Below are 26,970 nucleotides of genomic sequence, written 5' to 3' on the forward strand. Positions count from 1 at the left end.
TTTTTATTTTTTTGGGGGGATGAATGGACACACACACACACACACACACACACACACACACACACACACACACACACACACACACACACACACACACACACACACACACACACACACACACAAAGGAGTGGATGAAGCATCTGTCCACGAAGGTGACGTAATGAAGGAATTATGCACAGACCGTCACCTTTTAAATGTTCTCTTCTCATCTTCTTCCTTCTCTCTCCTCGATTCATCCTACCTCTTTTCTTTCTTGTTACTCTTCCAGTTTCCAATCTCTCCCATTCTTCCGGTCGTCTTAGTATCACTCGCTCTGAACAGGCTACAAAAATTACACAAGCTGGTAGGAAAGGTGGTGCAGAAACTCAGGCTGGAGCAGTTTCCTTACAAAGACCTTGAGTGAAAATGGAAGAGAAAGCCACATTGCTCTTGCCTCGGTCTACCTACCGCCTGACACCCACAGTTCACTTTCCTGTCTGCAGGACGCGAGACAACACATTTGCCTCTAAGATACCGCCGTTCGTTATGCCCGTGCTTACCTATGGAGGTCTTGTATCAACCTGCTCTTTATCCCATAAATGAGAAACAAACCGACTTTTTTTTCTGTCACTTAGGTTTTCCGAGATGAGAAAGTGTTTGGAATTTTTATTTATTTATTTTTTTTTTTTTTGAGGAATTTGAAATGATTTCATTTTCTTCGTTTTCATTTAAATTTTGTGAAGTGTGAGAGGATGGATTTGTTATTACTTCTTTGGGAGAAATGAAGCGAAGTTTATTTCCTTACGTCATTTGGATTTTCGGAGGTGGGGAGGAATGGGCTGGGGTATTTATTTATTCGTTTGTTTATTAATTTATATATTTCGGAGAAAATTCTTTGAGTTTTCATTTAGATTTTGTTAGGTGATGTAATCTTGAAGAAAAGTAGATTTTAAATAGAATTTTTAATTGAATGTGAAATCCTTCTAAGTATTTGATGCATGCACGACAGACAACACGATGAGCTTTGCTAACAGTATATGTACACGCTGAGGTCAAGCACGCGGGACACTGGGAGCTCTCGCCTTCCACGCCTGGGCCACTCAGCTTGCCGGCATACATATTAGTGCTTTGTAATGAAGCATAAGAAAAGAATAATTATTAAACCACTTCTTCATACTTGCGTTAGTCGCTTGAAATGAGGTGAAGACGCCCTGAGGCGAGGCGGTGGAGTGCGATCAGAGAACGAACAGCTCCCGCGTCCAGAGATGTGCTGAGGATTACTGACTAGAAACTTCACGACTCGGTTGACGCATAGTGTTCCATATCAAGGACACACAGGGGGCGGGATGGCGTGCAGTGTGTGTGGCGGCGTGAGTGTGAACTGAACACCTATCGCGATGACTGTTATCATCTGACTTTATTTTTTATTTTACTTTACAATACCACAAAATACTTCACATTTATATAGCTCTAGTTTTATTAAGGAAAATATTATGCATTGTATTAATTCACTCGCTTTAAACCAGTTCGGATTTCAGTTTTCTTAAGAAAAAAATTAAGAAATTAATTTCGATGAAAAATACTGCTTAGTGTTATACACGAGCCGGAGGTAAAAACTGCTGGTTCATTACTCACCTCTCTGACGGACGTTCATTTGTGAGGCGGAAACTTACGTACATGAACGAGACCAGTGAACGTGAAGGAAAGAGCGACCTTCATGGCACTGTGCTGCCACACGAACACTACACTACTGTTGGCGTGATGGACAAGTGTGACGGTGAAGGGCAAAACACACATTCAATATACACAAATTTATGTCACCGGGATGAGTGAAAGGGCGAGCAGCTTCTCAGCGCCGTGTTTGGGGCGAGCAGCGGCGCCTTCCGGTGTGGTGTGCCGGACGCGAGGCTCCAGCTCTCAGTGGCACAAGTCACTGTGGCTTCCCTCATCAGGCGCTGAGAGTGTGTGACTTACCACTAAGAATGTACACAAGTGCAGAAATATGCATATATGTGATACATTACATAAATAGGAAAATGTACACAAATGTATAAGCTAATGATATTATAAGTAGGAATTAATTCTTAGTTATGATTGATTGAACAAATATGTACCTTCTGAACTTAACAGCCACACAGTTATTAACGTGTTCTTGAAGCAAGTTTTACCAGACTGGCTTGAACCTAACAGGCATGGGCCAGCTACCTGGGGGTGCTGCGCCCTTCAGCCTGCCAGGGCGTGCGACACGCCTCACTTCTGCCACATCTGGACCGCCTCACCTGCTCCAGGTCTTCCTTGGTGCACTCTTGGGGGTATTCGTTATAATATTCTCTCCAGAAGTCTTACATAGTCGGGAGTCAGTACTGAACATCACAAACATGTAACAGATGGTGGTTCCCCTGCTATGCAAGAACGATTTCCTTATATTGTTTTGGACAAAGTTTATTTTAGGTTTCAATTTGCTGCATAATGTATAAAGGGAAATGAGTATCGTCCGTGTGGTACAAGTGTCAGGGCAGTGGTGTACACATCGTGTGGATGAACGCCCCTCCCGCACAGTCCCCGAGCAGACACGAGGCAGGCAGACCATTGCACTCCCTCTGCACCCAGTTGATTTTCCTGGTGTATTTCTGCCTGTGAGGCCTGGAGCGTCCTGCCTCACACCTCAGTCTCCACTGAGCTCCGACGGCCTATAGAGGAGATGGACTGAGCCTTGGTCATGGCCCCGTAGTCAGCACGACCTCTGTACCGCTGCAGCACGGGGGGCAGGGTCGAGCCGGCCTCACTCTCCAGGGAGGCGATCTGTGGAGAGACGGGTGTTATTCGCGGTCCAGGGATAAGGGAAGGATAAGCCTCTGGAATGTGGGGCACAGAAATAACCTCGGGAAGAGGGAGTATCTCTTCATGAAATAACACACTACGTTGTCTCCTGGAAATTATCACACTCATATATAAAGAACTTCATTTCTTGTGAGTTTAGTATAATAAGCATAAAAAAGTAGTATGCTTGTGTGTTAGGTTTTCTTTGTGTGCTTTTGTAAGTGCTGCCGATAGCAATGGCGCTAAGATGAAGGCAGCGCAAACACCCGCTTGTCTACTGATCGAAAATGTTCGCGGAGCAAAGCATTCAAACCCGGCTCGACACAAAAACGCATTAGCAGATTAGCCACAAAGCTCCAACGCTGAGAGACACCTACGGCTGTCCCCTCCGGCACACCAGTATCTGTGTCTCTCTCACCAGAGGGGAGGAGATGCACCAAAAGTCATTACATGCTGACGACCAAACATTACCTCCTGGAGGTTGAGCTTGAAGGGTCTCATTACATCTTGAGGGCGTGCTAGGTTCACTGTCTAGCAAAGTAGCCGTCCACTAATGACAAACCAGGCATGCATTATGCATGCAACATTTCATGGCTGAACACATTCCCTCAGTGTTAGGCATCCCAGTGCAGTCTTTCCTCCACACGTTCTAAAAATCACTACTCACTACGAATTAGCTCAAATCAGCTCACCACACCAGCATTTCCATCACACGAACCGAAGCGATGAGAAGACACCAAACTAGGTGAAGGTGAACCAGAATATTCGTCTACGTGTCTAAGCCTAATGGCCTATAACCAAGGCTATGAACTAGTGACTACGACACCACACTGTACACAGCAGAATACCTTATGCTACCGGCATCACCGCCTCTGTAAGCGAGCCGGCCTCTCTAACGTCTTCTGAAATAAAGATAAATATGATGTAAAGCCTCAGTAGGGTACTCAAACTACGATGGAGAGAGAGAGAGAGAGAGAGAGAGAGAGAGAGAGAGAGAGAGAGAGAGAGAGAGAGAGAGAGAGAGAGAGAGAGAGAGAGAGAGAGAGAGATTAGATACCTAGTGACCTCGTCTAGGTGGAGTGTTATTTCATTTGCTTCTCACGGACTTTTCAGTAAACAAGCGAAAGGCGAAAACAGTGAGGCTGACTCGGCAATCTTCTCTCGTAAGCTGCACCGTCAGGATATTGTGGATACAGGCCTCAGTGTAGCGGCGCCCCACTTTCTCCTACCTTTACGCGCCTCTTCGTATATTCCACCCACTAAGATTCCTCCATGGAGATCTCACCCAAAATAATTCCCCGTAATAAATTCCTCCCAACCTAACATAACGAAACATAATTTATGATGGTGGATGTTATTTTTGGGAGGAAATCTTTTAGGTGGTGTGTTTACAGGGGAATTTATTGGAGAAGAGAGAAACGGCACGTCCTCTCGAGAACTATAGAGAAAAGCGTTCTTCCACACACGCTGATGACAAGTTCGCGTGTTCACTGGTATTCTCTGGCTGCACTTTGGTCTAATCTGTCTCTTGCCCTTGTGTGTTCATCATCACTGGAGCGATACCTTCCTTTTACGATGATAACAGTAATGGTGATGATGGTAATGATAATGTTGGTAATAGATGATGATGATAGTAATAATAATAATAATAATAATAATAATAATAATAATAATAATAATAATAATAATTGCATGATAGACAACATTTACGTTGATTTAGATTATAGGTAAAAAATTTAAATACATATGCATCTTGACTCAGTATAAGCCTATATATACATGATAACTACACACACACACACACACACACACACACACACACACACACACACACACATAAAATCCAGTCAACAGATCCCACAAAGACCAAAAATAAGACCCTAAAAAGAGAGAGAGAGAGAGAGAGAGAGAGAGAGAGAGAGAGAGAGAGAGAGAGAGAGAGAGAGAGAGAGAGAGAGAGAGACAAAACACAAGACCAGCGAACTAAAGGAGAAACTTGCACAAAAAAAAAAAAAAAAAAAAGGGAACTCAGCGCACGGACATGATAAAGGAAGGAGGAATGAATGGAGGGAAGGAAGAAAGACGAGGAGGAAATGCAATAAGGGCAGGGAATGGGGGAGAGTGCAAAGGAGTCGGGGAAGAGCTATTCGCCCGGGAAGAGGAGACCAAAGAAGCGTGAAATGAAAGGCTTCCAAGGTCAGAGAGGAAAGCTGGGAGGGAAGGATACGAGGGCAGAGGGGAAAATGTAAGGGAAAAAGGAAAAAGAGTAAAAGTAGTATATCGTTACGCTAGAGAGAGAGAGAGAGAGAGAGAGAGAGAGAGAGAGAGAGAGAGAGAGAGAGAGAGAGAGAGAGAGAGAGAGAGAGAGAGAGAGAGAGAGACTTAATTGTTGATCTATAACGAAGGTATCTAGTATCCTATCCTATTTACCATTACTTTTAACTACATGTGAAAAAAAAAAGAAGAAGAGGAGGAGGAGGAGGAGGAGGAGGAGGAGGAGGAGATGAAAAAGGAGAGAGAGAGAGAGCAATTAGGCCCAGAGGGAAGGCGGTTGGAGGAAAATCATGGAGTGGAAGGAGGAAGAGGCGAAGGAGGAGGAAGGGGGAGAAGAAAACAACCAAAACAAGAAGCAAAAGGTTGAGAGAGACGATGGGAGGTGGGGCAGGCGTGGGAGGATGAGAGAAGGGAGGAGGGCGGCGTCTGGAAGGCTTAGTGGAGTGGGTCAGTTATCTAGGTCATACACACACGTACACACACACTTCCCAAGGCCACGCCAACGATTTATTCACGTCGTGCTCCTTCGCACTATAAAAAAGGAGGCGGTGAAGAAGGACTGGCTATACGAGTACTGTCTGGATGCCATTACAAGCCTAGAGATTTTCCAGGCCCTATCGTTTCAGCCACGCGCGCCAGGCAGTCCAGCTTCCCGTCCCCGTCAGCCCGGCACCCTACTCTTATTACGCCGCCCTGTATGTGATTTATCAGCCAATACCCTGTGTGTGTGGAGGCCTGATGAACGCTGTACCTTCGCTCTTCCCTCCTCACGACCCGCGTTTTGATTCTGTTTGGTAGTAGTGTGTGTTTTCAGTGGAGATGTGAAGAGTGGGTGGGTGTAAAGGTGATGGAAGTTAAGAGACGAAGTGGAAGAAAAGGAGGAGCTATGTAAGAGAGAGAGAGAGAGAGAGAGAGAGAGAGAGAGAGAGAGAGAGAGAGAGAGAGAGAGAGAGAGAGAGAGAGAGAGAGAGAGAGAGAGAGAGAGAGAGAGAATTTTGAGTGTTAAATACGAAACAGTCTTGTGGAGAAGACTAATGAGGAATTGCTATCTTATATAAATTTGCGATAAGCCACATAAATTAAAGCTAAAGAAAAAAAGGAAAAGAATCTATAAGGAGAAAAAAAGTTTAATGGGGAGTATGCGTTATGTCTCTCACGTGCAACAGTCTCACAAAAGTTACAAGTATTTTGAGGTGCGCGAGGACGAACCGTACACAAGCGAGCAAGAGGAAAAAGACCACAGCATCGTATCCAGCAGAACCCTGGGAATGTAGTCTTAATATTTCGACCCCTGTCCCGACTACTTTCAACTCTCTGTAGTAGGAGTTGTTTAAAGTTTTCAATGGTGTTTTTTTATTTATTTTTCTTCTATGATTCTGATGATAGCAAGGATTCTGCATCATCAATGGAAGAAAATGGAGAAAAACTCGACTAGCAATCTCTGTGGCCCTTGAAAACAGTTTTAATGAGAGTCTAAAGCGTTTTACAATCCAGTTCATCTTTGGAACTGTAGACCTAGGAAGAAACTTATCGATTTGTGTTCATTATTCATGCACGTGTCTCGTCAGCTATCACAGGCCAGCGTTGGGAGTGAATTACGAGAAGACAGTGAGTAGTGAGTGATGGAAATTTCATGCTATCCGTCATTATTATATTTTATCGCTAATATTGATCTGCGATTATTGGATCCCTTGAGTGGTGCGGCGAGGGAGTGGCTGTGTTCTCCAGGCCTGTCGAGATGTCGTCATGAGATGCTTTGTCTCTGATCTTTTTGGTGTCAGGAATATATTTAGTTTTTTTGGGGGCCTATTGGGGGACATGTGCGAGGATGCTTGTGGAATGTGGATGTAGATTTATGCATGCGTAGACATATGTGGATGCCTTGTCTCAACTATTCAAACAGGAAAATACCACTATTGTATATAAGTAGATGGACAGATAGGTAGTTAGATCGACAGATAAATAAACAGGTAGAGAGATAGATTGATAGATAGTTAGATAGACCGTCAGTTTAATTACAGATTGACCATTTCCAAATTTTATCTGGATCGATTTTTGGTGATGGCAGTGAGTGATTTCCGCGCTCAGAGCTCAGTGAGTCTTCATCAGTAATGGTCAGTAAAACGTGAGCAAGAGGAGCAACAGTTTATCATTGTTGTGTGATTGTCGTGGCATCTGTCCAAGGTGTGCTGTGAGTATAAAGTATAGTACGGAAAAGAAACTATTGAGAGCATAAGGAATGGCGGATAGATTGAGCTCTTTTTTCGTACCTATAGTATTTTATTCATAGTCATATTGTCACGAGCAGTTCAAGGGTTACTTGTTATACGTATCTTCCTACTCACCTATCCACCTACCCACTTGTAATAGCGAAGTGTCTATCCTAGTAAACTCGTCTGTGTTCAGCATGAGTGCCATCGAAACGCTACTTTCATTTAAACTTCAGAGGAAATCACCACGAAATGTTACAAAGGCCGCGACCCGAACACTGAGTACCATCGTCACTCGGCCCCTCGCTGTGATGGACGGCTGGAGTGACTAGGGTGGGAAGCTGGAATGACTAGGGTGGGAGGCTGGAATGACTGGAACGGGAAAATTATAGGGTGGTGTGATTAGAGGTTATAGTAATAGCATAAGAACAAGCCCGTGGAAGTATAAAGAAAAAGAGAATGGTTGTAAAAGAGGAAAGATGGGAGGGATTGAAAAGTAAAGGCAGGGAGGGAGAGGTAAAACTAGGAGTAGGAATGAGACCAAGGACGATGGAATGCATGGAGAGAGAGAGAGAGAGAGAGAGAGAGAGAGAGAGAGAGAGAGAGAGAGAGAGAGAGAGAGAGAGAGAGAGAGAGAGAGAGAGAGAGAGAGAGAGAGATGCTGTTGCAGATCAGTGTGTAATCGAGCACCAGAATGGGAGACACGAACATTTGTCTGATTGATGACATTGTAATTATAACAGAAAAAGAAAAAAAAAAATTTTTCGTTTTCCTGTTTCACCGTCCAGGAATTAATACTTCAATTTGTTATTCACCAATGTTTTTGGTCCGCCTCTTGAAAAAAGTTATACTTTCTAGGAAGAACCAGAAAACATCTTTTACTATGGAGAAAAACAGATTAAACAAGCAGACGGCAGGACCATTCCTGCATGCTCACAACACAGCGAGTTCCTGGAAAGGCTTCACGAGCGAGGCGGCACATCGTTTGCTGCGGGAGTCTTCCGGTGGGTCATTACGCCGAATAAAAACAGTTTCCTGGAGAAGAAACTGTCGGCTTTGGTACCTCGTAGCGTATCAGGAGGCGACTTGGTTCATTCAGGAGAAGAAAGAGAGAGGCAATGCATATAAAGATGTTTACAGGAGAAGCTATACAAGTGCGTGAGAGAGAAGACGGTGAAAGGAGAGAGGAACGGTTTAGAAGAGAGGAATCTATACAATGAAGGGATTGTATATTGATCCAGGAGTCCGTGGTGAGGAAGACAAAACCTTTCCAGTGTCCTTCCTCACAGTAATATCAACAAAAATATTAAGATATACAAGAAACCGCCACGTTTTCAATAATTTCTAGGATTTATACGCAGATGATTAATGGATGTGAATGTTCGTTAATGAATAAATGATCGAGCAATATCACAGCAATATCACTTTGGCTCCTCTATGGGTCTGCTGTTTGTTTCATGCGTCACAACTGTGTATTTTTGAACAGTTAATAATGCCATCACATCCCAAATGACTGAATGTATTAAGTCTTGCATTCTTGGGGATAAGACAGGACATTTAGAAGATGAATAAGGATGAAACACACACACACACACACACACACACACACACACACACACACACACACACACACACACACACACACACACACACACGCACACACACACACACACACACACACACACACACACACACACACACACACACACACACACACACACACACACGCACACACATGTATATTAAAGAGATTGTTTGAAAGAGAGAGAGAGAGAGAGAGAGAGAGAGAGAGAGAGAGAGAGAGAGAGAGAGAGAGAGAGAGAGAGAGAGAGAGAGAGAGAGAGTATATCTACCTGCCAGTAAACCATTCAGTTAACACGAAAATTAAATAAATAGATAAAAAAAAAAATTCTTAACATTCTCTATACACGGTGTGAAGAATTTCTGTTCTGCTTAGGTCAGCGTCCCTACAAGAGCTGCGGCAACACTCAGGTGAAAGATGCAGATGCGTAGCGTGTAGCGGAACTCCAGACAAGGCAGAGGCGAATGTGTGAGCTCCTTGGGATGAGGTGAAGGTCGGAGGTGAGCCGGCAACGCAAAGAATAGAAGGAATGAACGTGGCGGAAGCTAAGAAAGATCATACGGAATGGAAAATTTGGCATGAAGATGAAAGGTCAGGAGGATGAGCAGGAGGAGGAGGAGGAGGATGAGGAGATAGCGGTTTGTAGCAGCATCAGCAAAGCAAGGAATTACAGAATGCAGGAAAAGGAGGAGCAACAAAAGATGTTTGAAAAGAAGGAAAAATAGTAGTAGTAGTAGTAGTAGTAGTAGTAGTAGTAGTAGTAGTAGTAGTAAGAGAAGTAGCAACAAACAAGAGAGCATCACCAACCTATAAAATAAAATAAAAAATAAATAAAGATAAAAGAGCTGGAGGAGGAGGGACATGAGCAGGATTGGAAAATCAAAAAGGAAAAGATGAGAGAGAGAGAGAGAGAGAGAGAGAGAGAGAGAGAGAGAGAGAGAGAGAGAGAGAGAGAGAGAGAGAGAGAGAGAGAGAGAGAGAGAGAGAGAGCAAAGATAACTTAATTGAAAAAAGAGCAACGTGATAGTGGAATGAAGTTAGAAGTTTAAAGAAAAGTGCAAAAGAAAACACGATTCGATACTAAAAGAGAAAAAAAAATGATGACGTAGGGAAACGTTAACTAACACAGAACAATATCCAGTGATGGTTGCCACTAACACTTTTTGTGCGGCACCCGAAGCAAATGCTCCACACTAAGCAATTACCTAATCACCTTTTAACTTAATGATCCCAAGTCGATTACGCGTCTTGTAAAAAAAAAAAAAAAAACTTAGGCAAAAGATAGGATGATCTTTTTTTCTGGCGTTTTCTGTTATAAGTGTGGGAAGGTTCATTTGTATTGTATTGTAGTGCCGTAATAATGATATAGCGTTGTATTGTATTGTAGAGGCACGTGGCTATTATTGTTATTTGTTGTATCCCCACGCCTCGTCAGCGGTGGCGTGGTGGCGTGGTGCTCGTGGAGAAGAAGGTCATTGGATATGGGCCACTGGGGAGGACGGGGACCTGTTAAAGGGGAGGGTGTCCCTTGACGCGAAGCAGAGCGATGCATTGTGGGTGTATCAGTGAAGCCTTTGATTACCATTAGCACAGATTACCAGGGCCGCCCACACACAGGCCAGGCAGCACTGTGGGAGTGGAAGGGGGAGGGAGGAAGGGAGGGTGGGTGGGTGGGTGGGTGGAAATTACGCTCACCCCCACTACACATCCACCCACACACCCACTCACCCTCCCCCGGCACACAGGAGAAAAGTTAAAATGCTCAATTAAAACTCTCTAAAAGTAGACACGAATATATAATTGCTGTGTTTTAAAATTATGGTGTGGTGGAAGTTCGTAGGAAGACGGGGAGGGGAGGGGAGGGGAGGGATAGAAATTACGCTATTAGGCAAAGACAACTTAAAATACTTAATAAAAATACAAATTAAGTATGCGTTGAAATCATGGTGCTGGAGGAGAAATGTAAATATTCTATATTTAGACTGCATACAAGTAGTGTTATTGCGGTAAATAATAATGAAATATTAGGTAAGAGTTCGCTCACAAATATGTCGTGATGATGAGAGCAGCTTTACATCCCACAAACTGAGCGCGAAATTGATAGAAGCCATTAAAAGATTCTATAGATTTATGGACAGGATTGAGTGAATGTATCAGGGGGAGGCCAAGAATGGTTTGGTGTCTAGCAATGTTCCATGTTTTCATGCTGCATGACTCTCCCCACTGTGGCGGTGCTCTTGGGTCGGATATCTTCATGTAATCAACAGACTAACCTTTGGGAAGGACGACCTCTATAATACTCCCTGCCGGAGGCCACAGCCTCGACACAGCCCGATAATGAAAGATCGCAATCACCGGAGCCTCAGTAGGCAGGCCGATTATGTTTCATCCACATGATCCTTTCTCCGTTTCTTAACCACCAGAAAGTGACAAGCGTTAACTAGCCAATAGCTCCTTCAGGTGTTAGCAGCGCAGGTCACCGTCCACGCCTAGGCACAGGCCACACGTGCACGCTGCTGCCGGCGTGTGAAAATTAACAAGAGTTAAAAATGCAAGACTGACGTGCTAATATTAAAGAGAGGTACATAAAACATACAACAGACAAGACAGATGACAACCGTAATCATTCTTGACGAGCGTGAGTTACGTGACAAAACTGCCTCACAGTCACTCATTAACATTTCCCATAGCCACACCGGCAGGCAAGACGCTAACTTTTTAGCCAAGGCAAAACACCCCGGAACAAAGGGCTGCCCGCACCTGTGCTGCCAGAGGCCAGGTGACCCAGCTGCACCACACTAACTTCACCGACCCTGTGTGAGGAATATAAGAATAGTTATGGTATGTGTGTGTGTGTGTGTGTGTGTGTGTGTGTGTGTGTGTGGATGGGTGTGAGCGTGTGCGTGATGCGTCTGTGCTTGTGTACGTACTACATGCACACGAACAATATATTACATCCAAATACTGGGCAATAATTCACGTCTTCCTTGTTATGAGTTTACTGCCACACTTTTACCTCCCGTCACACAGCCGCCACTCAGGAGCCTCAGCACTACACTACACTCTTCATTCCACAACAGCCCCACCCACACCTTTGCGTCGCCATCTCATGTTGCTCTGGGCACTCGCGAGCACAGGCACGTGATATGTTTATGGACACACACACACACACACACACACACACACACACACACACACACACTGTTAGAAATACAAACATATTCTCTCTTTCTCCTGCACAAAATACACTATCGATAAATATGCACTTCTTCCATTACCTGATGTCTTTCTTCGGACAAGGCTGAAGGCAAACTTAACATCTACAGTTACTCGTATATTTCGGTAATACGTGATTTGTGTTTTGAGTGAAGTATGTATTTTGACCTGTATTCTTTAGATGGAGGAGTCGTATCTCTCTCTCTCTCTCTCTCTCTCTCTCTCTCTCTCTCTCTCTCTCTCTCTCTCTCTCTCTCTCTCTCTCTCTCTCTCTCTCTCTCTCTCTCTCTCTCTCTCTCTCTCTCTCTCTCTCTCTCTCTCTCTCTCTCTCTCTCTCTCTCTCTCTCTCTCTCTCGCTCTCGCTCTCTCTCGTGTTTGTGTGCGTGTGTGTTCCCATTCCCTCTCCTGGCACATCACCACCTCATCGTGAACACAACACCATCCTACACAAACACGCGTCCCATCTCTCTAGCTATTCCTAGCGCCTCTCAGTATGCATCACCTCCGCACTGCTACACAAAAGCCGGGTCTATTCCGCAGCCTCGTCTTGCAGTTTGGGAGTTGCCAGGCATGGAAGACGCATTTCTTAGTCATGATTTAAAAATAATCTGTTCTTTTATCTGTAGATTGCGTAAGAGTTCGTTTTTCTTCTTTTTATTTATTTATTTTTATGTATTTATTTATTTTTTTTACTTTTCGTCTTTCATTTGTCTTTCTTTTTGAGCAAGGAAAGCGAGTAATTTGTTGTTGTTTTTTTATTTGTTTGCTGTTGTTGTTGTTGTTGTAGTTGTTGTTGTTGCATTTGCCGAAGGTTATACGAAGGAATCGACTCCTTAAACACACACACACACACACACACACACATACATACAGTAGAATAAATAAAATCAGAACAAATATATAGAATTAAAAGCATAAATATATGTATCAAAACAAAATCGAAAAATGAATAAAGAAATACGTAAATAGAAGTGGAAAAAACTATTCACGTCAAATAAATGTAGAAAAAAATCGGAAGTGAAAAAAAAAAAGCAAAGGGAAAAGAAAATGTGAAAAGAAAGTGTATCTAAAAACTTACCGAGCCTGTCTTAGAATCGTATCCGCTACTCTTGGCATTTGGTCCTTCCCGCGCCGTGTCACGCTCCACACTGCAACACGGGGATCAGGTCAGAGGCGACAGTGTCCAAAGGAAAAACAGTGAACACCGAAACACGACCACAAGAAACAGTAATAGTAACAGTAAAAAAAAAAAAAAAATGAATAAAATAAAATTTCTTGTAAAAGAAAAAAAAAAATATATATATATATATATATATATATATATATATATATATATATATATATATATATATATATATATATATATATATATATATATATATATATATATATATATATATATATATATCATTAACAAAACATTTAAAAAATAGTAAATTATAAGAAAAGATTAACATTAAATCTAATATTTTTTTAACTAACAAAATATTGAAAACTAGATATATTATAAGAAAGACATTAATAAAATGTCTACAACCTAATAAAATATATGAAAACATTAAATTTGAGATATATATATGAAATAGAGTAAGAATAGATAAATGAAATAGTAAAAACAAATAAAACAAAAATTACGGAAACTATCGCAAATTTATAAAACCACAACAAAATAACCACGAGCGAAATAATAAGAATTTCTTAAATATAACTTTTTTTTTCTTTTTGAACGTGCCAATAATGCAGGAAATTTTATACATTTGTGGTATAAGACGCAGGAAGGAACAATACAAGCGGCAGTGAATCAGAGGAGGCCGGAGTGCAGCAGGAAGGGACGCGGGGGAGGCACGAGGATTAAAGACAAGAGAGGAAATTGCTGTGGATATTGGTGCACGAGACTTAACTTATTTGGGTCAGCGCGGAGAGAGGGAGTGGATGGAGCGCAAAGAGGAAATGTGTGGTTGGGAGAACTGGTTAGGATTTTGTGTTGCCGGTAATGGTGGTGGTGGTGGTGGCAGTACTGGAGGTGTTGCTGGTAGTGATGTTTTTGTTCTTGTTTGTGTTGTTGTTGTTATTGTTGTTGTTGTTATTTTGTTGTTGGTGCTGTTGATTATGATGGTTGGGGTTTCTTTCTTTCTTTCTTTATTTACTTATTTATTCATTCACTCATTCATTCTTATATTTATTTTATATATTGAGTGTGTGTGTGTGTGTGTGTGTGTGTGTGTGTGTGTGTGTGTGTGTGTGTGTATGCTTGTTCATGAAAATTTATCCTTCAAGTTTTGTTCAGCAGTTTTTTTGGGGAAGTTTATGTTTTGCTAAGAGGGCCTTGCATTACGGAATACAACACCAAGTCTTTGAAACCAAGTGGGAAAGTTTGGAGCCTGAGGAGACTCATGCTCGCGGAAAAAGTCTCGTGTTCCGCTCACCGCACCACCTCCCACATCCCTCCCTCTGGCTGCCTTGAGGTCTGAGCCAAGTGATAAAAGACAGGGAGAAGAAAAATATTGATTATCTTACATAACTCTTTAATCACGTGTCTTCTTCCCATTGAATGATTTAGGATTGTGACGTAAGAAAAATTATGGTCATTTTTTGTATCCTGTCATAATTTCCTGGAACACTTTCATGGATATTTATTTAGAGTGATTTCAGCTTTTCTGGGATTGTTAAATATGCAGTTATATTTTGAGGGAAAATGTTGTACACACAAATTATTCTAAGGAATAATAATGGGGAAATTTTTTTGTCTTATCTACGCTTCCTGAAAATGAAGTTGTCTAAAGAAGGAAAAAAAAAAAAAGACAAAAAGAAAGCTTCGTCATGATATAATTCTTTTCTGAAGGGAAAAATAGAGGGAAAAAATCTCCATTAGTTTTCTATACTTACCGAATATACAACTGTCTAAAAAGAAGAAAAAAAAAAAAGAACAGCAAGGTTAAGATTTACTGTGACTCCTCTAACCTCAATCCTGAAGCTCACTCACTTAACCTGTAAACGAAACTCATTAACCACCAGACCCTCCGTCCTTGGTCTCACCGGTAAGAGCACCGTGAGACGCAAGACGCAACGCCTGAGAAGCTCACCTCTGAGATCGGTTGGGCGGGCCGGACCTGAAGAGGCTTTTCAGCTTCCCTTTCACTTTGCTCTCCTTCTCCATCTCGGTTGTCGAGATGTCGCTGCCAGAACCGCCCATTCCGACGCCCATCGCCTGCAGGACACCGCCGCCCGGGAGAAAAATGTATAACATACTCCACGCCACCAAGGACTGAAGCTACTCTCATTCCCTGCTTACCGTTGGAATTGTAGGGGAAAATGTTCTAGACAGCTTTCTAGCAGAGGAATGAACGCAGACTTCAAGCTTTTCCCTTGTGTTGTTTACGTAAAGCTGCTTCCTATACTCAGATCCATACATCCTTACGTAAAGCATTTAGGAAGAAAATTACAGGTTTGCGACATTAGTCAAGAGTTCATTTTCCATGCACTAAACCTCCCAGTAATACAAAATGATAATGATAAGTAACTCAACAATACTGTACTATCGACAAATGTAGGCATTGTTTGTGAAAACCTCCCAATATTCATCCATCAATACTTGAATTCTATATTCCATCTCTTGCTTAATTCAGTCCCAGTCTGTTCTTTTCAGCTTCTGAATCTAATAAGGCTCTTCTGTGTAAGGATCCCGTTATTAAAATCAAAATCAATGTATTTAATATAGGAAATACAAAATACGATCCCCATCTTACTGGCACTCATGTCTTCCCTTCTTATATATCAGAGGAGTGAATTAAGGAACATACGAGTATCTTTTCATTTTCTCGTGCGTCATCATCAAATTCATTGCATTTCGTATGTTCATCGACTTCGATGTGTTTGACGTGTTCAAATGAGACATTTGCCATCAATGGCATTTGACCAACAAACACCAGAGCAAAGGTAATTTTGTGGAAACCTTGTGACGATGACTCAAGTGAATCACTTAAAAATATTTCTCGTTATACTTATCTGGACGCAATGGAAGCAGTGAGCGCCATTAATCTCACTTCACTTCACAAAACTTTTAATGATTTGTAAATATGACGCCACCCTCTCTAATATTATCAGTGTGTCCCTCCACTATATCCGTAAAGGTTCACATTGCTTCCTGCCTTCAATAAACAGTATTCAGTGTTCTTAAACACTTTATCATCTCAAGGCGACTATTTTCAAAGCCCAAGAAATGATTTACCGAGATTCCATATGTGTTTTCCCGCTGACGGTGCAGAATCTATATTAAAGTATCACCAGAATCGTATGAACACTCTTGAAAAGCTCAATATCTTCCACTACAGCCTGTCAGAGTGGTCGAGATAAAGGGTTAAACGTTTGAGAATATAACCAAACGTCTCGTACGACTTTGTTCTGTCCCCCAGCCAGGAAGCGACAGCCAATCTGCGTGCGTGCATGTGAATCTGCCTGTTTTTATCTATCAATACGTTCGAGTATCTATCAATGAATGTGGATCTGTCTGTGTTTAGCAATGTGTCAACCTGTCAATCAGTGTGGATCTATCTGTGTTTCTCCATCTGTCTGTGTCTATCAATCAGTGTGGGTGTGTCTGTGTTTATTTATCATTCTGTGTCTATCTATCAATTACTGTGGATCTACCTCTGTTTATCTATCAGTTTATCTCTTCATCATTGTGAATCTGTATGAGTCTATCCGTCAATCAATTAATATCAATCCATTTACCTATCTTCCCATCCATATTTTCACTAATTATCGATATATGAATGCTAAATGGACAAAAAATTATTTCTTCCTCTAGGAAATCCCGTTTTACCATTAGAGGTTCTTCCGAGTTTCCTTAGGATCCGCAGAATCAGGCTTTAATTTGGGCAACCTGAGAGTCGTGTATTGCATTGCTCGGCGCCTTAATGAATACCTTTGTGACAGGCTAAACTTGTTTCCGCGAAGAGGCAATTCTAATTTGTGCATTAAAAGAAATTCGTGTGCAGTTTCAGCTTCCTTCCGGGTTTCAAGATGTGCCAACACAGCCTTACGGAATATAACCTGACCTGACCTAAACTAACCTAACTTTAACTAAACTAACCTGATCTAATCCATACTAGCTAAACCTAATCTGACCTTATCCAGCCTAATTTGATCAGACCTAATCTAACTTAACTGAACCTGACATAACCTAAACTAACCAGACCTAACATGAACTCAACCTGATCTAACCTAACCTGACCTAAGCCAACCTAACCCAACACAACCTAACTTAATCTAACCTCACTTAATCTATTCTAACCCAACCCAATCCAACCAACCCCACCCAAATCTAACCTAACCCTACTTAAATTAACCCAACCAAACCAAACCAAACCTGACCTAACTTAACCCAAGCCACACCAACCTAACCTGACCTAACGCAGCGCCTTCCTCGTCACCCGGTTGACATTCCCACCTTTAGTTCACCAGACGCTTCCCTTTACACCTGTTCACAGTCCTGTCAATCCAAACACTTCCCCTCCACTACCTCCTCTTACCTCTTACGTTCCTACACCCATATCTTCATTATCTCCATGGTTTGCCCTTCTCCCCATTTCCTTCTTTTTCTTTCATTCCTGCCATCTTCTATCGATCACACACTTATTTTATTCCTTCACCTCTTTATTTATATTTCACCTTTTCCCCATCTTCCCCTTTTATTTCTTCCCGTCATCTCTCTCTCTTCCTCAACACTATTTCCTCCTCAATAATTTAAAATCTTCAGACTTGTTCCTTCCTTGTCTTCTTAAGTTTTTTTATATATTCTATATGCTTACGTATTCTTCGCTTTTTCGTATTCTTTCATTTTTACTCCTTCAACTGTCATTCATCGCCTTTGTCAGTTATCTAAATAATTTTCTCTCCTTGTTCTTTCCCTGTCATAAGTTGTTTTTTTTTTTGTTTTATCTTCACACTTCCTGCTTATATGTTTCTTTATTTTTTTTTTTATTTTACTTTCACGTTTCGTTTTTTCCCACTGCGCTTCGTCCTTTGTAATCAAGTTACCAGTTTTCAATTTGTCTGTCTCCGCTTTTCTCTGTTTTTTTTTTTTTTTTCTCTCTCTCAATATTCTCCACACTCTCTTCTTATCTATTTCTTTCTTCATTTATTTTTTTTTATTGCCTTTCTTCTATACTCGGCATATATTATCCACACAATTACTTCACTTTTTCTTTCCCTCTTTCGTTCCTCCTTTCTTTTCTTCCTTTTCCTTCCTTTCATTTTTTCACAACAGTATGATAATTTTCCTGCCTCGTGCCTGTTCTCATAGTTCGCTTTTTATTCCTCCACATTAACTGCTTCTTTTATTCCTCCTCTCTTTTCTCCCTCTACCTTTCATCTTTTGCTATTATTTAATCAGAAGAACCTTATTCCTTCCCTGTGTTCATACCTCGCTTTTTCATTTTTCACATTTACTATTCCATTTTTTTCTACATTATTTAATATATCCTCTGTTTTCTTTTTTTTCCTCTGCCATTCATTCACCTTACAGTTTAATAATTTCCCTGCCTCGTACCTTCCCTGTGCTCATAGGAAACTTTTTTTATTATTATTATCTACATTTAACCTCTCCCATCTTTTTTTTTATTTTTTATTCCTTCATTTTCCTTTTTTGTCCCTCTGTCTGTCATATTTCGCTGCTATTAAGTCATTTCACTGTCTTCCCTGTCTTCATAGCACGCTTTTTATTCTCCCCATCTACTACTACTCTTTTTTCTACATTTTCTGCATTCTTTCATGTATCTATTTTCTTCCTCTCCCTCTCATATTTCTCCACAATTTAGTATTTTTTTGGTCTCGTCCCTGTATTCATAGCTCACTTTTTTTATGATCTGCATTTAAACTTCTCCCCTTTTATTTTTACATTCTTTCATATATCTATTTTCTTCCTCTGCCTTTCATCTTTTGTTGCTATTAAATAATTTTCCTGCCCTGTACCTTCCCTGCCTTCATAGCTCGCTCTCAATTCCCCACATTTACATCCCGCTGCATCTCTTCCTTCTCCCTTTCTGCCTCACCTTGACTCCCGCCCCGACAATGGAGCCTCCCGTGCCGGACTCTTCGATGGACCGAGACTTGGTGAGCTTGGAGAACATGGCCTTGACACCCTTCTTCTTCTTCTTGTCCGCCAGGGCGTCCAATTCACTCGTCTGGGAACCCGTAGAGATCCTGAAGGCAGAAGTGGAAAGTGAGGGCTGATGAGAGGAGGTGGAAAATGAGTTACCGAAGGAGGAAGTAAGAAAGTGTGTCAGGAATTTAGGGAATTAAGCTGTGAATTTCTATAATGTCTTTCTGGTGGATATATTTAGTTGTTTTGCTGGAGGCGGCGTCAGGAAACTATCTCTTCTATTCCATGCGTGAAGGGATTGTCCGGAATTAAGAGGCGGAGTGTGTTTTGTTTTCAGCGGTGGTGCAACAATGCGTAGTGAAGAATGCTGTCCTATAATGTGCTTGGAAATTCAGTAAATATCCTACTATTTTGAGACCAGGTGTATTTTTCCCTTCAAATATCATACTTAAATATAATTTTTCTTAATGATTCGATAATGTATGGGCAGAAGTTGATAACGGATGACCTTTCCTGCAAAGTGATGCCTTTTGACGAGGGAAAACGACTTTTCAGGTTTCTACAAATTTAGTGAAACCTCTGCCAAGTCATGGTCTCCAGGAAATTAAACAGCTACGTTCACTTCCACCGTGTTTCACCTCCTCCATCCGTCCTAAGTTCTTTAATGAGCTGAAAGTCTCCTTACAGAAGCTGATAACTCGGAGTCTATGAACGCTTCAGGGAAGTTAGCAGGGAGGAAATAGGTTAAACTGTGTGGAAGTGAGTGCGGCAGGATAATCGATTATTGACTGTGACTTGCTTAGCAGCTTGGAAAATTTAAGGAATAAAGGAACAAACTATTTTCTAACATAAAGATTCAGACATTCTATCATTACATTTGAGAAGTTGACCAGCTGCGAAGGTAATGATATATATATATATATATATATATATATATATATATATATATATATATATATATATATATATATATATATATATATATATATATATATATATATATGCCTATTTGTTTTACAGTAATGTTCCAGTCTTTTGTCTGTTGTTGTCTTTATCATAAAACTTCTTTGAATATCAAATGCTCTACTTACTGATTTTTTTATTATTATTATTATTATTATCATTATCATTATTTTTTTTTTCTTAATACTTGAAGACTAAACTTTTTTCATCTTTGTCTCAGCAGTATACAATTAATGGACCTAATACTTTAATAGACAGGGTTACCATAATGTTCTGCTTGAAATTTTGCTTTTGTCATAAGAAAACTCAAAGGGAGAATAAACACAACCTGACTTGTTTTTATAAGACGTTTGCTAGAAGCTTCACTTTCTAAACTAAAGTAAAAAAAAGCAAGTGAATAATTCACAGAGATATGCATTTTTCTATTTACATTTAAATTATTACTTTCTTCGCTCACCCTAAAAATGAATAAAAAGAATAAATAAATAAATAAAACATTATTGCTAACCTCCGTATGTTTTCGGTAATTAAAGAGCTGCATTAATGACTGGCTTGCATTGCTTTACTACAAGAAGACAGTCACTCTCACCTGTCCATGGAGATATCGCGGTCGTACTTCGCTCTCCTCATGTCGTCAGTCAGGGTGGAATCTATGCTGGTGGTGCTACCCGCGTCCGTCGACACCCAGATCTTGCCCTGTAACGGTGACATGGATCAAGCTGTCATTTAATTTCGTCATGTTAGGAATGAAAGTTTGCTACCTGTGGAAAAAAAAACTGCTATCTGTGAATGAAACTTGCTACCTGTGAATGAAGCTTGCTGCCTGTGAATAAAGCTTGCTGCCTGCGAATAAAGCTTGCTACCTGTGAATAACGGCTTGCTACCTGTGAAAAAGTTTGTTGGCTGTGAGAAAAAAAAAATTGCTACCAGTGAATAACGGCTTGCAAGCTGCGAAAAGAAATCTTGCTAGCTGTGAGAAAAAAAAAAGCTTGCTATCTGTGATAAAAAGCTTGCTACCTGTGCAAAAAAAGCTTGCTATCTCTGAAACAAAAGCTTGCTACCTGTGAATAAAGGCTAAGAAGTTAATATAAAAAAGAAATTGTTAGCACATCATAGGATGCTATATTGAGTGGGAAAAGGTTCAGGATAGTGGAGGGTGTGACACGTTAACACAATCTTAACCTTAACTATACACCAAAAATGCATGAGGAAATGTAAAAGCGAAACAAAGACAAGAATGCAAGGGACCCAAGCAGAAATAAAAATGGCAGAATTGTGCGTTTCAAGCGAAAGAGAAGTAAGAGATGTGGTTATGGCGCCACTCACTCTGTCCTCCGCCATCTGGTGGTCGAGCGACTGTGTCTTGCGGTACATGGACCTCTGGTTCTTGGGACCCTTGTGCAGCGATCCTCTCTGTTGACTTCTCGGGCGTATCGACACACTCTCGTCCTCGCTCTCCATGTCCGAGAGAGCCCTGGGGGATGGCGGGGTTTAGTTCACCACACATCACTCAACCACCACTGACGACCTGCTCACTCCTCTCCGGCCATCTTACCAGCAGTTCTAACTTATGGATTCAAATTTACTATCCAAAGATTAGCCTCTATTGTATTTTAATGAATCACACGACCAATCTTACAATAAGTTTGTAAATTCAGACTAATGAAAACCAGGATAGGGTTTTATCCCGTGTTTTCCTTCAGTTGTCATTTAGATTAAACTATTATACTAAGCCTGCTTGCGTGATATCGTGATATCATAACAATTTCAGGGACGCGATGGCACGCTCTCATGGCACTTTTACTCACGTGAATGTGCACAGGTGTGCTCAGTAATCAACAGGAGTGACCGCCAGCTCCACAAAGCCATTACTCAAGCGGCGCAATCAACATGTAATAATCCCGGCAAGATTAATGTGTCTGTTGACTCACCAGTGTGATCCTCGCGGCCAGGGAGACGAGAACATTGTTTTTTTTTTTTTTTTCTTATAACACACAACTGCTTTGCTTTATGATGATACGCCAGTTGTATGTAATTATAAAGGTGTAGTTACCTTCTGAAGGAGGGCGCTCGCTTGAATCTGTCCCGGTCGTCTGTGAGGTTCATGATTCTCTTGAGGTCCTCCATGCACTTGCACGCCTTCCTTAGGGAGTCCGTGAACTCCTCCCTCGTCTTAGGCTTCACTTCTCCAGCTGCAACAGACGACTCCTATCATTTGGCGAATTACTTGCTTTGTGCACAGAATTTTATGAGTACATTAATGATGACAGTGTCGGAAATATGGTGCCGCCAGATTTTTCCAGGAAATTACTGTAAAGTTAACAGGTGTGAAAAATTTTGCCTCACATATCATGCCACCAGCTAAATATAAGAACAATTTACTTAATTACGACACGGGAATGGCTGCCATAAAATGTAAAAATTCTTAAATCCCGGCTATTTTGGTGTTATTACTACAGTGTAACACCACCCCGCCACTCAGTGATCCTAGCTGCCTCTGCCACTGTAACGCCCACAACACGTGTTTGAAACCGTGCAGGAGCAGGAGCTGGGGATCGAACCCGCAACAGGGTTTTTGATTAGTGACATATAAGACGAAACAGCAGTACGTGAACATAAGAACATGGAAAATAAGAAAAGCTGCAAGAAATCATTAGTCCTGCATGTGGCAGTCCCTGTATAAAACATGCTCGCCTGTTGAAATCTACCCATCATTCCATCCATAAATCTATCTAATCATATTTTAAAGCTCCCTAATGAATCGACACCAACAACCTGATTATTGAGTCAGTTTCATTCTTGTCACTCTCTTTGACAACCAGTTTCTTCTTATGTTTTATTTATTTTTTTTTTATCATACTTTATCAAGTTCGTACCCTTTTTTTTTTTTTTATCCTCTCCTGACTATTGATACTGAGGATTTTGTTTATGTCATCCTTGTAATGTTATATCCCGTATGCCACATAAGACCTCAATCAGATCCCCTCTGACAACTTTCTTCGCTCCTCACATCGCCAGTTCTTTTGGTCGTTCCGGAGGTCTTATTACAAAGCATCTCACTAGCTCACGTATAAATTTACAATCGACTTATTGGCTTCACAAAACTATCGGTGCAAGGTGCGTTATGTGTAGCTGGCGTGTGGAGGTGGAGGGCACTTACTTAGCTTGGTCAGGGATCCCTCGCGACCGTCGATGCCCTCGCCAAGGACCAGCGGCGCCAGATCCTTCACGACCTTCATCTGAGGGAAGCAAGACAATCGTGACTCATTGCAGCTCTCCTGGCAATGATCTGAGTATTACCATATAACACAATAACCTAAGTTTAACATCTATATCTAGAGCTTTCTACCAGGGGCTAAGAGTGTAAATGATGTGTGTATGCCCCAGTGGATAGAGTGACGGTCTTGAAAACATTTAGTGTTGGATGCCAGCGTTCACATCCCACAAGGTACGTACTTCATGAGTATGTGGTGCTTTGGGCCAGCCAGTGTGGGATTGCCGGCCTGATGTAGATAGATTACGACTTACATTTTTATAGCTTAACCATTCTAACTGTCGTGTGTACAAGTAGGTATGTGGGTTAAGAAGCTTGTAATAATGCAACAGAAGAGAATCCATAACATTCATTGGTTGAATTACATTTCACGTGTTGGTGATTGCTGTAATGAGCGGCGGGGACCTCAAGCAGCACGTCCGTGAACTGTTTGAGTGTATGTTGCGGAATTAGTTGTGTTTGTGTGTCGCAGAATGAGGTAAAGAGGTGAATGATCCAAAACTTGCCACTGTTTGCATGGAAATTGCCTTTTTTTCACTTTATTTTATTTCTATTGTATTTTTGTTGATTAATTTGTCTGTTCTTATTTATTTATTTTTTTCTATTTTTTATTATAATTTTATTCTTATTATTTATTTATTTGTTAGTTTTATTAAGTTCTAATTTATTTCTTATTTCATTATTTGTTTATCTTATATTAACCATGTTTATTTATTTATGAATTTCTTTTTATTTTATTATATTTCATTTTAATATTTTTTTTGTTTTAATTAATCTATTTTATTTTAAAATTATTGAGCCTTCAGCCATCACCGCCTTGACTTGATTCACGTGACGGCCGCTGAAGACAAGCTGGGATGAGGAGTGGGTGCAAGTTCAGAGAGAGAGAGAGAGAGAGAGAGAGAGAGAGAGAGAGAGAGAGAGAGAGAGAGAGAGAGAGAGAGAGAGAGAGAGAGAGATACACTAACCGCAGAGAGAATAGCTTTGCACGTGATCCCACAGAGCGCTCTTAGGCAAGTCATTGTCCTCTGCGTGGTAAGGTCATATTGCTCGGGTCTTGGTATACATCGCCATTATTCCTGCCGTGTGTGTGGGTGCATGGATTGCCCTCGGCATGACAGACTCCGAGAGGGAAACGTTCCTCGGTCACAAGTTACACACATTTTGTTGTAACATACTGCGTGTTTTACTCGCTAATTATTTCTTTCGTGCAAGAAAAAAAAAGCGGCAACACCTTCATTATTTACAACGGTTTATTCTTACAATACTGGATGTGTGCGTGCGTGCGTGCCCTGATGTCCTGAATATTGCTTATTGCAGCTGCTTGTGTCATATGCAATGAGGAATTTCATTAGTTTTGCTGGAAAATATTACTTAATTGCCTACATTTTTATCATGATTATTTTCCATATCAGTATTTCTTAATCACTTGTACTTACTTTTGCCTGAAAAGCTTTTACTTATAGAAAGGCTGACCTTATTACAGAGATAAGACTGGTGAAACCTTGTTGGCCATTAATGTTTCTCTCTCTCTCTCTCTCTCTCTCTCTCTCTCTCTCTCTCTCTCTCTCTCTCTCTCTCTCTCTCTCTCTCTCTCTCTCTCTCTCTCTCTCTCTCTCTCTCTCTCTCTCTCTCTCTCTCTCATGTCGATCTTTTCTTCTCTTTGGTATTTCCCCAGCACGCGCAGTGGCAACAGTCACGAATAAAGAAATGAATACTAATCATCACAAGATTATATAATTTGAGACATCAAAGTCATTCAACTGCATTCGTTGTTTTTCATCTGGTGCTTGTGTCAGTAAAGGAATAGGAAAAATAATAATATTTTTACTTACTTCCTGGCTAAAGAGTTGAGAAGTTATGATCAAGACAAGTAAAAGCAAAGACTAATAGTCTGAGATTATCCTGTCTGCCTTGTAATGAGTGTTATTTTCTCCTTTTAACATCAATAAATTTATTTTTCATTCAAGTCACGCAGTTGTCAAACGAAAGAATAAAATACGTAAAATCCATGGAACGTTATTTTCAGCATAAAATATTAGCACGACATGCGCCGCGTGGTTTCCGTGGACGGGCCTTTCCCCGCATGATTTAAGCAATAAAACGTTTCCATGTGCAACGCTTCATACTTTTCAAATTTTGACAAATGAATCAGTGGTCACCTACATGTGCACCACCGTTGTTCAGCAGCTCCGTCTCCCCATTTCAGCTTCTCCCTACAGCTTATTTGCATTTTGGAATATTTCCTCATGATTCTCAATTAGCAGATCACCACAGCATGAACTTACTCTCCTTGTTCAGGCAACGTGTCGCAGTTTTACTATGGACCGCGGGTGCTTATCATTCATGAACCGATACGATGATTACAATTAATTCCAGTGTATTTGTGAGTTTGGGATTTTCGCGTTGCTGCCTCCTGCCCTGCCGTGCCCTCTCCGCACCAACCCGTCCTGTGCCTCACCTCCTCCGCTAGCAGCTCCATCTTGCTCTGCTGGTGGAGGTGCTCGCGGGAGGAACCCAGGTACTTGTCTCGCATCGCCTCGCGCTCCACCTCCGTGCGGTCCTTCTCTCGTCGCAGTTTCTCGTTGATTTGCCGCAGCTTGGCGTGTGCCTCTCGCAGCTCCTGCAGATCCCGCTGAAGCTGTGGTGAAGGAGGGACACCGTTAGTTAAGGAGTTAAGGTGCCTGGCAACGAGATTGATTCCGTATAAGTAGAAAGGATGGCGTACGTGAAAGTTCATATTATAATGGAGAATTTATGCTAAAGACGAGTATAAGAAGCTTTACCAGTATTAAGAAGGTCGCGAAAATTGTAAGCACTTTTAAATATCAAGAGAGAGAGAGAGAGAGAGAGAGAGAGAGAGAGAGAGAGAGAGAGAGAGAGAGAGAGAGAGAGAGAGATGATATAAACTCTTTTCTATAGCGCTGCTCTTATACTCAGAGTGAAAGCGATAATGTTCCCTCGTTTTTCTTCCCTGTATCTGAACCCCGGAGTGCTGCGGCGCCGCGACTCACCTCCTGGACTTTGGTCTTGGTGTCTGATGTCTCCTGGCCCACCGTCTTCTTCAGCTGGTCTATCTTCCTCTTGGCCTCCAGCTTTTCGAGGTCCCGCTCCCGCTCCACCTCGTACAACGTCTGCAGGAGGAGGGAAGGAACTGAGATGCGTGTGGCGCCTCATCGTGAAAAACAGACATCTAGATAACTTTATGTAGATGGCTTTAACTCTTTCATACTATGGCTTTAATTTTATTTTACAATAGATACTATTAGATTATTTTTTTACTTTGTTTAGAATGACGTAACTCACAATCATGGAGTTGAAAATCATGAGCTGTTTATCCGTTACCTTTACATTTTTTGTTTCCTTTATTATGGCTAACTGTCCGTGGTCATTTGTAAGCTTGAAAACTATTACTGTTATGTCACGGAGCGATGTGCAACAGAGCCGTATTTCCAGTCCATGAGACCACGTGCTGATTGGTTGATCTTGCTCCCAGTGTCTCTTGTTGTTTTGCTTTGTCTTTCTTTGAGGAACTTGCAAACTTTAGAAA

At 41.3% G+C, this 26,970-nt stretch overlaps 1 protein-coding gene and 1 long non-coding RNA gene across 14 annotated transcripts in view; one reads left to right on the plus strand and one right to left on the minus strand.

The window, feature by feature from the left end:
* Positions 1-26,970, plus strand: part of LOC135105785 (uncharacterized) — an 89,412-nt gene that overhangs the window by 17,670 nt on the left and 44,772 nt on the right. The window lies entirely within an intron of this gene.
* Positions 927-26,970, minus strand: part of LOC135105782 (trichohyalin-like) — a 116,369-nt gene continuing 90,325 nt past the window's right edge. For 8 of the 13 annotated variants that reach the window (XM_064014268.1, XM_064014273.1, XM_064014272.1 and 5 more), the window contains 10 exons: positions 26,435-26,554; positions 25,882-26,061; positions 23,307-23,385; positions 22,200-22,338; positions 21,473-21,620; positions 20,736-20,842; positions 19,134-19,284; positions 15,165-15,289; positions 13,160-13,229; positions 927-2,781 (listed from right to left, as the gene is read on the minus strand). In XM_064014268.1, the coding sequence (XP_063870338.1) occupies positions 2,638-2,781; positions 13,160-13,229; positions 15,165-15,289; positions 19,134-19,284; positions 20,736-20,842; positions 21,473-21,620; positions 22,200-22,338; positions 23,307-23,385; positions 25,882-26,061; positions 26,435-26,554 (1,263 nt within the window). In that variant the 3' untranslated portion in view covers positions 927-2,637. Of the gene's footprint in view, positions 2,782-3,647; positions 3,702-11,625; positions 11,679-13,159; positions 13,230-15,164; positions 15,290-19,133; positions 19,285-20,735; positions 20,843-21,472; positions 21,621-22,199; positions 22,339-23,306; positions 23,386-25,881; positions 26,062-26,434; positions 26,555-26,970 lie in introns of all 13 variants that reach the window. The other 5 variants (XM_064014265.1, XM_064014267.1, XM_064014266.1 and 2 more) reach the window with 3 other exon arrangements.

The sequence above is a fragment of the Scylla paramamosain genome, chromosome 12 (assembly GCF_035594125.1).
Source record: "Scylla paramamosain isolate STU-SP2022 chromosome 12, ASM3559412v1, whole genome shotgun sequence".
Taxonomy (NCBI): domain Eukaryota; kingdom Metazoa; phylum Arthropoda; class Malacostraca; order Decapoda; family Portunidae; genus Scylla; species Scylla paramamosain.